The 12797-nt window shown below is 42.0% G+C and overlaps 1 protein-coding gene across 8 annotated transcripts in view; it reads right to left on the bottom strand.

Moving 5' to 3' along the window:
• The window catches only part of WNK2 (WNK lysine deficient protein kinase 2), a 142598-nt gene that overhangs the window by 56046 nt on the left and 73755 nt on the right, over positions 1 to 12797 (bottom strand). For all 8 annotated transcript variants that reach the window (XM_045165135.1, XM_045165134.1, XM_045165136.1 and 5 more), the window contains 6 exons: positions 12468 to 12517; positions 11513 to 11681; positions 11310 to 11426; positions 10772 to 10942; positions 10456 to 10501; positions 9843 to 9962 (listed from right to left, as the gene is read on the bottom strand). In XM_045165135.1, coding sequence (XP_045021070.1) covers positions 9843 to 9962; positions 10456 to 10501; positions 10772 to 10942; positions 11310 to 11426; positions 11513 to 11681; positions 12468 to 12517 — 673 coding nt within the window. The remainder of the gene's footprint in view (positions 1 to 9842; positions 9963 to 10455; positions 10502 to 10771; positions 10943 to 11309; positions 11427 to 11512; positions 11682 to 12467; positions 12518 to 12797) is intronic.

Below are 12797 nucleotides of genomic sequence, written 5' to 3'. Positions count from 1 at the left end.
TACTCTATGGGACTTCCCTGACAGCCCAGTGATTAAGACTCTGCACTTCCACTGCAAGGGGCACAGGTTTGATCCTTGGTCAGGGAACTAAGGGGTAAAGAATCTGCCTGCAGTTCAGGAGCTGCAGGAGACAATGGCTTCAATCCCTGGGTCAGGACGATCCCCTGGAGTAGGGCATGGCAACCCACTCCAGTATTCTTGCCTGGAGAGTCTCCATGGACAGAGGAGCCTGGCAGGCTATAGCCCACAGGATCACAGAGAGTCGGACATGAGTAAAGCAACTTAACATTCAAGTACATAGGGAAGGAAGATCCTACATGGCCCATGGCTCTGCCCACTCCACACACACACACACAAAAATCTACTCTAGCCTTCTTTAGGTATTAGCATGCCTTTTTTTTTTTTCATTTCTTTACTCGTCACCATTTGTAGTCTTATGTCTTAGTTTGTTATTAGTTTGTTCTCTTTTTTCACATTTGACAACACTTGATATTTATTTCATTTACATTTAATTACTCATCTACTAGGGTTAAGACTACCATCTTACAAATGACTTCCTATATTTTCATCATGTTCAATGTTGCTTTTTCTCTTCTTGCTTGCCTTTTGTTTTTAAAAAATTCTTCCCTACTCTACCCCTCCCCAATGAGTGTGAAAATTATCTACTACTTTACAATTCTCAAAAGAGTATTCTGCAGACTACAATATACATTCTTGATTTTGGCTCTCTTCTCTAACAATGCAAGAATGCAGGAGCTCTTTGAGTACAATTCCCTTCCCCTGGTAAATATGCCCTTACTTTCACATACTTTAGCACAACAAATATATTTCAAATCTCAGAAGACATTATGTTTTTTAAACAGTTAACACTCCTTTTCACTTGTCCATGTTTTATAATTCTATTACTTTTATTCCTTCCTGTATTTCTGACCTTCCATCTGGTATCACTGTGGTTTAGCCTAAAAATATCCTGTCTTATATTTACAATATGCAGGTATTAAAGCCTTCTCATTTTTATCTCATCTTAATTCATGTAGCATGCTAACCACCACATAGAGATTCAAGGTTTACGTTTATTTTCCTTAGCACTTTGAGGATACCTGTATCTCCTAAGCCAAAGTCACACAAACATTCTCCTGTGCTTCCTACCATAAGTTTCACAGTTTTCAGTTTTACATTTAGGGTTACATTCCATTTTGAGTTGATTTTTGTATGTGGTGTTAAGTATGGATTAATATTCATTTTTCACATATGAATGATCAATTATTCCAAGACTGGAAAAACCTGTTCTCTCTTCATTGAATGTCCTTTATATGTTTATAAAAAATTAAGTGTCTCTCTGTGTTTGTGTCTATTTCTGAATTCTCTTTATTCTATTTACCTGTAATTACTCCAATACCACCCCTTCATGGATTACAGTCTTGTCATGGAGAAGGGGCTTGAGTAACTCAATGAAGCTATGAGCCATGTTGTACAGGGCCATCCAAGATGGGTGGGTCATAGTGAAGACTTCTGGAAAAAATGCAGTCCACTGGAAAAGGAAATGGCAACCCACTCCGGTATTCTGGAGTGGTTTCTTTCATGGAGAACCCCACGGACAGTATGAAAAGGCAAAAATATATGACACCAGGAGATGAGCAACCCATAGGTTGGAAGGTGTCCAATATGCTACTGGGGAAGAGTGAAGGGCAATTATTAATAGCTCCAGAAAGAATGAAGTGGATGGGCCAAAGCAGAAACGATGCCCAGTTGTGGATGCGTCTAGTAGTGAAAGCAAAGTCTAAGGCTGCAGAGAACAATACTGCAAAGGAACCTGGAATGTTAGGTCCATGAATTACAGTACACTGGATGTGGTCAAGCAGGAGATGGCAAGAGTGAACATTGACATCTTAGGAACCAGTGAATTAAAATGGATGAGAATAGGCGAATTTAATTTAGATGACCATTACATCTACTACTGTGAGAAAGAATTCCTTAGAAGAAATGGAGTAGCCCTCATAGCCAACAGAAGAGTCCAAACTGCAGTATTTGGGTAAAACCTCAAAAATGACAGAAAGATCTCAGTTCCTTTCCAAGGCAAACCATTCAACACCAGGGTAATCAAAGTCTATGTCCCAAACACTAACGCTGAAGAAGCTGAAGTTGAAAAGTTCTATGAAGACCCACAAGACCTTTTAGAGTTAACACACACAAAAAAGATGTCCTTTTCATCATAAAGGACTGGAATGCAAAAGTAGGAAGTCAAGAGATACCTAGAGTAACAGGCAAGTTTGGTGGTGGAGTACAAAATAACGCAGGGTAAAGGCTAATAGAGTTTTTCCAAGAGAATGCATTGGTCATAGCAAACACCCTCTTCCAGCAACACAAGACTCTTTACACAGACATCACCAGATGGTCAATACTGAAATCAGGCTGATTATATTCTTTGCAGTTAAAGACGGACAAGTTCTATACAGTTAGCAAAAACAAGACCTGGAGCTGACTATGGCTCAGATCATCAGCTCCTTATTGCAAAATTCAGGCTTAAATTGAAGAAAGTAGGGAAAACCATTTAGGCCATTCAGGTATGACCTAAATCAAATCCCTTATGATTATACTCTGGAGGTGATGAGTAGATTTAAGGGATTAGATCTGGTAGACAGAGTGCCTGAATAACTATGGATGGAAGTTAGTAACAGTGTAAATGAGGCAGTGACCCAAACCATCCCAAAGAATAAGAAGATTAAGTGGTTGTCTATGGAGGCTTACAAATAGCTGAAGAAAGAAGAGAAGCAAAAGGCAAAGGAGAAAGGGAAAGATATACCCAATTGAATGCAGAGTTTCAGAGAATAACAAGGAGATATAAGAACTTTCCTGTTCATAAATGAACAACGAAGAAATAGAGGAAAACAACAGAATGGGAAAGACCAGCGATCTCTTCAAGAAAATTGGAGATATCAAGGGAGTATTTCATATAAGGATGGGCACAATAAAGGACAGAAAAGTTAAGGACCTAACAGAAGCACAAGAGATTAAGAAGAGGTGGGAAGAATACACAGAACTATACGAAAAAGCTCTGAAAGAACCAGATAACCACAATGACATCATGTCACTCACGTAGAGCTGACATTCTGCAGTGTGAAGTCAGGTGGGCCTTAGGAAGCATCACTACAAACAAAGCTGGTGGAGACATTTAAAATCTTAAAAGATGATGCAGTTAAAGTGCTGCACTCAGTATGTCAGCAAATTTGGAAAACTCAGCAGGACCACAGGACTGGAAAAGGTCAGTTTTCATCTCAATCCCTAAGAAGGGCAATGCCAAACAATGTTCAAACTGCTGTACAATTGCACTCATTTCACATGATAGCAAGGTTATGCTCAAAATCCTTCAAGCTAGGCTTTAGCAGTATGTAAACCGAGAACTTCTAGATGTACAAGCTAGGTTTAAAAAAGGCAGAGGAACCAGAGATCAAATTGCCAACATTCGTTGGATCATAGAGAAAGCAAGGGAGTTCCAGGAAAATAATATCTATTTCTGTTTCACTGACTACATTAAAGCCTCTGACTGTGTGGATTGGAACAAATTGTGGTAAATTCTTAAAGAAATGGGAATACCAGACCACCTAACCTGTCTCCTGAGAAAGCTGTATGCAGGTCAAGAAGCAAGTTGGAACCGAACATAGAACTAACATGACTGGTTCAAAATTAGGAAAGAAGTACAACAAGGCTGCATATTGTTACCCTGCTTATTTAACTTATATGCAGAGTACATCACGTGCATGTACATCATTTCACATGTACATCATGAGAAATGCCTGGCTGGATGAGTCACAAGCTGGAATCAACACCGCCAGGAGAAATATCAACAATCTCAGATAAGCAGATGATACCACTCTAATGGAAGAAGGCAAAGGGGAACTAAAGAGCCTCTTGATGAGGGTGAAAGAGGAGAGCAAAAAAGCTGGCTTGAAACTTAACATTCAAAAAACTAAGATCATGGCATCTGGTCCCATCACTTCATGGCAACTTTATTTTCTTAGGGTCCAAAATCCCTGCCAACAGTGACTGCAGCCATGAAATTAAAAGATGCTTTCTCCTTGGAAGGAAAGCTATGAAAAACCTAGACAGCATATTAAAAAGTAGAGATATCATTTTGCTGACAAAGGTCCATGTAAGTCCAAGCTATGGTTTTTTTCGAGTAGTCATGTACGGATGTGAGAGTTGGACCATAAAGAAGACTGGGCACTGAAGAACAGATGCTTTTGAATTGTGGTGCTGGAGAAGACTCTTGAAAATCCCTCGGACAGCAAGGAGATCAAACCAGTCAATCCTAAAGGAAATCAACCTGAATATTCACCGGAAGGACTGTGCTGAAGCTCCAATACTTTGGCCACCTGATGCAAAGAGTTGACTCAACAGAAAAGACCCTGATGCTGGGAAAGATTTAAGGAAAAAGGAGGAGGGGGTGGGAGAGGATAAGATGGTGAAACAGCCATCATTGACTCAATGGGCATGAATTTGAGCAAACTCTGAGAGACAGAGGAGGACAGAGAAGCCTGATGTGCTACAGTCCATGTGGTTGCAAAGAACTGGACATGACTCAAGTGACCAAATAACACTTACCACCATCACCGCACTGTCTTGATCACTATGATTTTATAATAATTCTTGAAATCAGCTAGTGTTAGCATTGCAATCTATTTCTTTTACTTCCAAATGGCTTTTACATTTTCACAGCTTTTCAACTGCTAGAAAAAAACCTTTGGGATTCTGGTGGCAGCTGTATAAAATCTATTGATCAAGTGAGCGAGAATTAAAACTGTAATAATATTGTGTCTTCTGACCTGAGAATAGGGTACTTCTTTAAGTCTTTAGCTTCCATCCACATTGTTTTGTAGTTCTTACTGAACAGTCTTACAGATATCTTATCAGATTTAACTCTACATTGTTCATGGAGAGTTTGCAGAGGATACTTGCCGTTGTTGAATTTTGTGAAATTCCTTTTCTGTATTTATTTAGATAATCTTATGGACTGCTTCTTTACTACTTTATCAATATGATAAATTATATCTCTTTCCTATAGTTTTTTGGACATATGGAATACAGCTGTAATTAACTGTATTAATGTGGTTGTCTGCTAATCCTAACAGCTTTGTCAGCTATGGGGAATGAGGAATTTTTCTCATATTGTCCTGCTTGATAATTTCAGTTGGATATCAGACAATGTAAAACTTGCCTTCTTGGGTGCTGTATGAGTTTGTATTCCTAATAACATTCTTTGCCATGGGATGCAGTTAAGCTACTCTGGCTTGATCTTTTGATATCTTGCTCTTAAGATTTGTTCAGCAGGACAAGAACAAATTTTAATTTAGGGCTAATTATTCTCCATGACAGAGGCAAAGCCCTTGTCAGTCCTCTACCCAGTGGCCCTTGAATTATAAGTCCTTCCAGCTAACTGTGAGTTATAGTAGCATGCCCTCTAATCCTTTGGAGTGGTTCATTTCCTGGCATTAGCTAGTTTCCTCACACACAGCACTCTGCAAAATAATCAAAAGGAATCCTCTATCAATCCAGAGACTTTCCTCTTTGTGCTCTCTCCTCTCCAAAATTCTACCCACAAACTCTTGCCCCTGGGCTTCCCCAAGACTCTCAGGTCAGTCTCCTCATTACGGGAAATCTGCTGAGCTCTACCTGGGTCCCTCCCTCCCTGCTCTGGGATTGTGAAAGCTTCTCAGTGCAGTCAGCTGAAATGATCATCGAGTGTTTTCAGTCTTGCAGGGATCAATGTCAGTCACTCCTTTATGTTTAAAGTCTTTAAAAAATATAGTTTCGTATATTTTGCGTGCTTTTTCAGTTGTTTTAAGGGAAAATAAATCCAGTGCCTATTATCCAATGTGACCTAAAGTAAAAGTCTGAGGATCTCTTCTATTGTCTGTTCTTGTTGCTGCTTTTCTTTCATGCTATCTTGCCTCATTATCTGCCAGGTTACATACTTTCTTTCAATATATATAAAGCTTTTTTTCACTTTTTAAATTATCATACAGTAAAATGGACTTCTTTAGCTGCAAAATTCTGAGAACTTTAGCATACATATATCCATATAATTACTACCATAATGCATAGCAATTCAATCATCCCTAAAAAACTTCCTTGTGTTATTATCCCTTTAATACTCACATTCTCCCCCTATCTCTAACTCCTTGGAAACACTGATCTGGTATCTATAGTTTTTTTGAGAATGTCATTAAAAATAGGATTATCCAGTATGCAGCTTTGAGACCGATTTCCTTCACTCAGTATGCCTTTGGGGTTCACTCATGCTGTTGCATGTGTCAATTGTTTGTTTCTTCTCAAAGCACCATAGTCTGTTTTTCCAATCACCCACTGCAGATATTTGAGTTGTTTCCAGTTTGGGCAATTATGCAAATGAACTGCTATAACTATTTACATATAAGTGTTTAGTAAACATGAGTTTTTATTTCTCCTTGGTAAAGATTGAGTAGTGAAATCGTTGTGTCATATACTGAGTATATCTTTGATTTTTAAAATATCCAACTAGATATTTTCCAGAATAGCTGTACCATTTTGCATTCCCACTAACATGAGATCCAGTTGCTCCATATCCACACAAAATTCAGTATTGTTAGCTTAGCCATTCTCACAAGTATGTGATGATCCTTCGCTATGGCTTTTATTTGCATTTCCCTGGTAGTCAATGACATTAACTTTTTTAAATGTGCTTAACTGCCATCCTTATATTCTCTTTAGGAAGTGTGTGTTCCAGTCCACTGTCCATTTTTCAGTTGAGCTGTTTTCTTAGGAGTTTTGAGAGTACTTTATTTATTTTGGGAACAAATACTAAGCTGAATATGTAACTTGCAATTATTTTCTCCCAGTCTGTAGATCATCTTTTCATGCTCTTAACAGCGGTTTTCACAGCACAAAAGAATTTACTTTGATGATGTCTGATTTATCCATTCTTCTTTTATGCATTATGCTTTTGATGTTAGATCTAAAGACTCCCTTGGCACAGGTTGCAAAAGTTCTTCTCCAAAAATTATAATACAGTTTTATATTTTATGTTTGGATATACAATGAATTTTTAGTTAATTTTTGTATAAAGATGTCAGGCATAGGTCAAAGTTCAATTATTGCATGTGGATGAGCAACTAGTCCAACACCATTTATTGAAAAGACTATCCTTTCTACATAAAATTGCTTTTGCATCCTTGTCTAAAAAGCAAATGGCTATATTTCTATGGATATATTTCTGGGCTTTATATTCTTTTTCACTGATCTATGTGTCAATTCTTTTGTCGATACTATACTTTCTAGGTTACTGTAACATTATAAGGTCTTAATATTGAGTAATATGATGCTTCCAACTTCATCTGCCTTTCTCAAAACTGCTTTAGCTATACCTTTGTACTTCCATATAAATTTTAGAGTCAGCCTGTCTGTATCTGCAAAAATTACCATTTGAATTTTTATTGGCATTCTATTAGATCTATATAACATTTTGGGAAGAACTGCTGAAATCTTTAAAAATTCTTTAAAACTCAACATTTTTACTGCTGAATCTTCTAACTCATAAACACAGTATGCTTCTCCATTTATTTAGATCATCTCTAATCCATTTCATCATTACTTTATAGTTTTCACTATACAGATTCTGTATATGTTTTGTTAAATTTAGAGCTATGTATCTTTTTTTTTAACTACTGTAAATAGTATTCTTTCAAAATATTATTTTTAATTGTTCAGTGTCAGCATATAGAAACATAGTTATTTTTGTTGTTGACTATATATCCTATGATCTACCTAAACTCTCTCATTGGTTCTCATAGTTGTTTCTGTTTAGAATGTTTGTGAATTTTTTCCACATAAAATCATACTAGCTGCAGAGACAGTTTTATTTCTTCCTTTTCACTCCACATGACTTTAAAAATTTGTTTTGGCTATGCCAGCATAGCCAGATTTATTGCTGCACACGGGTTTTTTCTAGTTGCGCGAGTGGAGGCTACTCTGTAGTTGCAGGGCGTGGGCTTCTCATTGCAGCGGCTTCTCTTGTTGCAGAGCATGGGCTCTAGGCCACTTGGGTTTCAGCAGTTGTGGTGAATGGGCCTAGCGGCCTGGTGGCAAGTGGAATCTTCCCAGAACAGGGATTGAACCCGTGTCCCCTGCATTGGCACATGGATTTCCACCCACTGGACTACCAGTAAAGTCCTCAATCCACATGCCTTTTATTTCTGTTTCTTGTTCATCTGGAATCTAATATTTCTAGTGTGACGTTGAACAGAAATAGAGAGATTAAACATCTATGCCTTGATCCCCATAGGGGAATCACATTTCGCTTTTCATCACTAAACATGATATTAGCTATCAGTTTTCTGTAGATGCCCTTTATCGAGTTGAGGATTTTCCCTTTATCCCTAGCTTGCTGAGCATTTTTATCATGAATGGGTGTTGTATTTCTGTCAAATACTTTTTCCGTATCAACTGATATGATTGTGTACCTTTCCTTTTGTAAGGAAATGAGATTCCCTTTGACATTAATATGGTGAATTAGTTGATTCTTGAATATTGCCTTCCTAGGATATACTCTGCTTTGTTATGGCATAGTCTTTTTATATTGCTAGATTTGACTTTTTAGCATTTTACTGAGTTTTTTTTTTTTTTTCTCTTCTATATCCTTGAAAGATTAGGATATCAGATAACATAGATAAAAGTGTCTGTCACTCTTTTTTGTGTGTGTGGTACTGCCTTTATATAGTTTTGATATAAGGGCAATGCTGACTTCATAAAACGATTTGAAAAGTGTTCCTTTCTCTTCAATTTTCTGGACTAGCCTGTAGAATTGGTGTTATTTCCTTTTTAAAATGTTTCATAGAATTCAACAGTGAAACTATCTGGGAGATATTTTTGATGCTAATTCAATCTTGTTAATAGGTATAGGAGTATTCAGGTGATCTATCCCATCTTGGATGAGTTTCAGTAGTTGTGGCTTTCATAGAGTTAGTTTGTTTCAACTAAGTTGTCAAATAAATGTGCGTAGGTTTGTTCAAAATAGTCCATGACTATGATTCCACGATCAGCATCTCTTTTATGCAGGGTCTATAGTGATGTCTCCCTTTTTTCCTGATAGTGGTATTTTGTGTCTTTTTCTTTGTCAGTCTTACAAGAGACCAAACATTTTTATTTTTTTTTTCAAAGAATTCGTTTTTGGTTTCATTGTTTTTTCTATTGTTTTGTCTCAAATGTCATTGATTTCTGCTCTTACCTTTATTTCTTTCCTTCTGTTTGCTTTGGATTTTCTAGTTTTTCCTAACTTCTCAAGGTGAAAACTTGGGTTATAGATTTGAGACCTCTTTCTTCCTCTAAACATTTACTGCTATAAATTTCCCTTTAATTACTGTTTCAGCTGCATCTCACACATTTTAATACATTTTAATTCTTGTTCATATCAAAATGTTTTCTGATTTTCCTTGAGAATTTTTCCTGCAAAAACACTGGTAGGAAAGGGCAAGGGCAGAGACATTTTAGCATATACCTATGCAACCCACATGCCTCATCTGCACTGTGAAGGTAACTGACAGGCCCAAGCCTGAGTGCCACCTTGACTTCACTTATTTGGTGGACAACTGGGACAGGGATACAGACAAGGACACAGCCCACAGACTGCTCTGGGCTTTGGGTAACAGTGCAGGGTGGGGCTTTTACACTTTGTTTGGCACACAGCACATGCTGGCAAAACATGAGCACAAGTCAAGTCAGGCTGAGGACCATGAGCTGATGTGGAGCAATATACAGGAGACAGACAGAATTATCAAGTAGGAAGGGTTGGGAGTTCTGGCTGCTCATACCTTGGCTGGTGTCTGGCTGCAGGGCGCTCAGAGGAAGTGGGGGTGAAGCTTCGGGGGCCTCTACTGCTGGGTGCTCAGCCACCGGACAGATGATAAACCACCTCTTCCCAGTGTGCAGGACTAAGAGGAAGGACAGAAACAGCTGGTGAGAGTGAGTAGGTGACCCCTCGCTGCCAATATCAGACCTGATAATGGGGATTTGAGGAATTCATCTCACACCAGTGGGGAGGATGTGCAGCCCGCTCAGGGGGCTCCTCACTGGCATTAGAGGCTCTCATAAGTCCCCCCAGCACGGGCTTATTTCCAAGGTCACCAGAAGTACATCAGTGAAGTGGTGATGCTGGCTGGGGGACCAGCAGGGCAGTGAGTCCACATCATGCTCAGTCCCCACCCAGACCAGACATGGCTCTTCAGACAGGGCAGCTGTCCCCAGATGGGGACATGCTCACCATACACTCCAGCAACCCCCCAGTGTGATGGCCAAAACCCGTACAATATGCTCAGTGGGGGGCCCTTATCAAATGCCTACTGGAAGCAGAGAAAGGACAATGGCAGACATGACTCCTCCAAAGGCATGTCTGATTGGCAGGGACAGCCATGAAGGGAGACATACCATTTTGCTGGTACACCGGGGCGTTTGCTTGGGATTGGCGATTCTCCTGAAAGAGGTGAAGGATCAGAACTCAGCCGACTGCATGGAACAAGAACTTCCTTCAGAGCACAACAGTGTCTCAAATCCTCTAAGAGGCCTCAAGAGCTCAGACATTTCTAACTGGACAGAAGGCGGCTACCCTCCCGGCCACCTCACCCGACACTGCATGGCATACAGGTTCCTCTAGCAGGCCACATCACAGCACTGTACTCGCAGAGCCTGGAGCTGGGGTATAAGTAGGCCCAGCCCCTCCCAGGACCTCATAACGGGGACTTACCTCCCCAGCACCCAGGCCACAGGTGCTGAGGTGTGGCGGGCTCACCCCAGGGTCGGAGGCACGGTCCACATCCGTGTCCTCACTGAGCATATCCTCTGCCTTGTCCATGACATCCTTCATCTGCTCAATGAATGTCTCCCGCTCGGCCTGCAGGATGAAGTCGTGCTCTACCTGCAACAACACATCAGCCCTGCTGGTGGGGCTGTGCCTCAGGCCACTAGCCACACAGCGTCTTCACTGATGGATTTATTTGGTTTCTACTCTGGACTAAGCCTAGAGGGGAGACACGGCCACTGAGCTCAGTTACCAACAGCAGGGCTACACAGTTCAGCAAGAAGCCACAGCAGGCCTCCACGTGATGCCCCAGTGCTATCAACAAGAGGCAGGCACTGGCAGAGGTGGGAGGACAAGCAAGGCTGGCACCAGTACTCCCCTCAATGGGGCTGGCATGCATGTGCCCAGCAACATAAGGAGACAGCCTCACAGTGCCAGGGGAAGGGCCGTGGGCTCATCTGACCAGGCATGACGATAGCCTCACCATGTAGGTAGCAATCTCGTCAGGTGCATCCCCATCCAGGTCAAACTTGAACGTCACCATCTTGTGGTTGTGTGTCTCCAACTGGCACTCCACCATCTTGTCACCCGTGTTGCACACCTAAAGGACACTCAGGCAGTGAGACCAGGGAGGACACCGTGCCCAACTTACCCTGTCTTGCCGGCCTGCTCTGCCTGGCTACTCACATTCAGGATGGTCAGTCGGGGCCGACTGGCCCTCTCCTGGCGGGAGCGCACACGCGTGGACCTGCGGTGATGTTTCCGGGCGGCCTTGCCTTCCAGCTTTCCCCCACCAAATGCACCTTCGCAGCTGTCACTCATCTCTCTTCCAGAAGGGACGTCAGAGCCTCCATAGCTACATGAAAACCAAGAATGTTACAGCACCCAGGGGAACCCAGCCTGCCTCACATGGGAAACTTGGCTTCCCAGAAAACCAACAGAAGCTTTACTGTCTGGGTGTGCTAGGTGGAAACCCCAGAGGGTCTAAAGCTGCCTATGCACAACAGAGGGACCCTGAACCCACTGCCCCTCCTAACCCTGTAATATCTGTCCTGGACAGTGCTGGGGTCATATGGGGCATATGACCTTTCTGACCTAGGACCTAAGTCTTCTCAGCTCCTGACCTGTGAATCACACTTAATCAGCTCACAGTATATGTCAGGATTAAGACACAACCCACCCCCATGCCTTGGTTCCCCCATCTGTTGAACAGCAATGGGAACATGTCAACAAGGTGGAGCTACTGTGGCATTTGAGGAGAGTTTGCAGAGCACTGAGCTTGGTGCTGCCATGACCAGGAGGGTGGGACACAAGATCACTTCCTGTAACCAGCTGCCTCCCTAAATGCAACATTGGCCACGCCTGAGGTGCTGGGAGACCTGGGATGTGGGCCGGAGTCTGCCCTGCTCTCCCAGCCTTCCACAGTCCCCGGACCTGGTGACTCTCCATCCATAGCCTCTCCCTGCTCTCAGCACTGCGCACCAGCACCAGGACCCGGAATACAACTGGGAGTATCTGACTACCAAACAACAGCAAGCACTGACAAACCCCCCCAGAGGAGCTCCTTGAGGCTCCCCCAGCTCAGGCTTGGAAATGGGCGACGTTAGAAGATCTGTCATACACGGGCAAAGTGTGCCATTACCTCTCACAGCTCTGAGGGAGGCTGGGCTGCTTGTCCTGTGAGGCCTGCTCCTGAAATAAAACCACGGAAAGGAGGCCAGGTCACATTCATTCCCCCGCGACACAGCCGTGTGCAGTCTGCCGTCTCCCCACCATCACCGCCCAGCCCGCCACCCACTCCCTTCTGACTGCAGGGAGCAAATCACGTGCAGGCTGGCAGGAGCAAGGGATTTTATGTTTAACACTTAGAGCCAAGCAGATTCCTATAAGCTGGGGCCACCTCCTTTCCAAACATGCTAACCCACTTTGATCATCCCTACGAGGGAGCACATGGCCCAGGAAGAATTATCAC

This window comes from Bubalus bubalis, chromosome 3, assembly GCF_019923935.1.
Source record: "Bubalus bubalis isolate 160015118507 breed Murrah chromosome 3, NDDB_SH_1, whole genome shotgun sequence".
In the NCBI taxonomy this organism is placed as follows: Eukaryota; Metazoa; Chordata; class Mammalia; order Artiodactyla; family Bovidae; genus Bubalus; species Bubalus bubalis.
The sequence above is the reverse complement of the archived record's forward strand: the minus strand, read 5'-3'. Positions and strand labels throughout refer to the sequence as shown.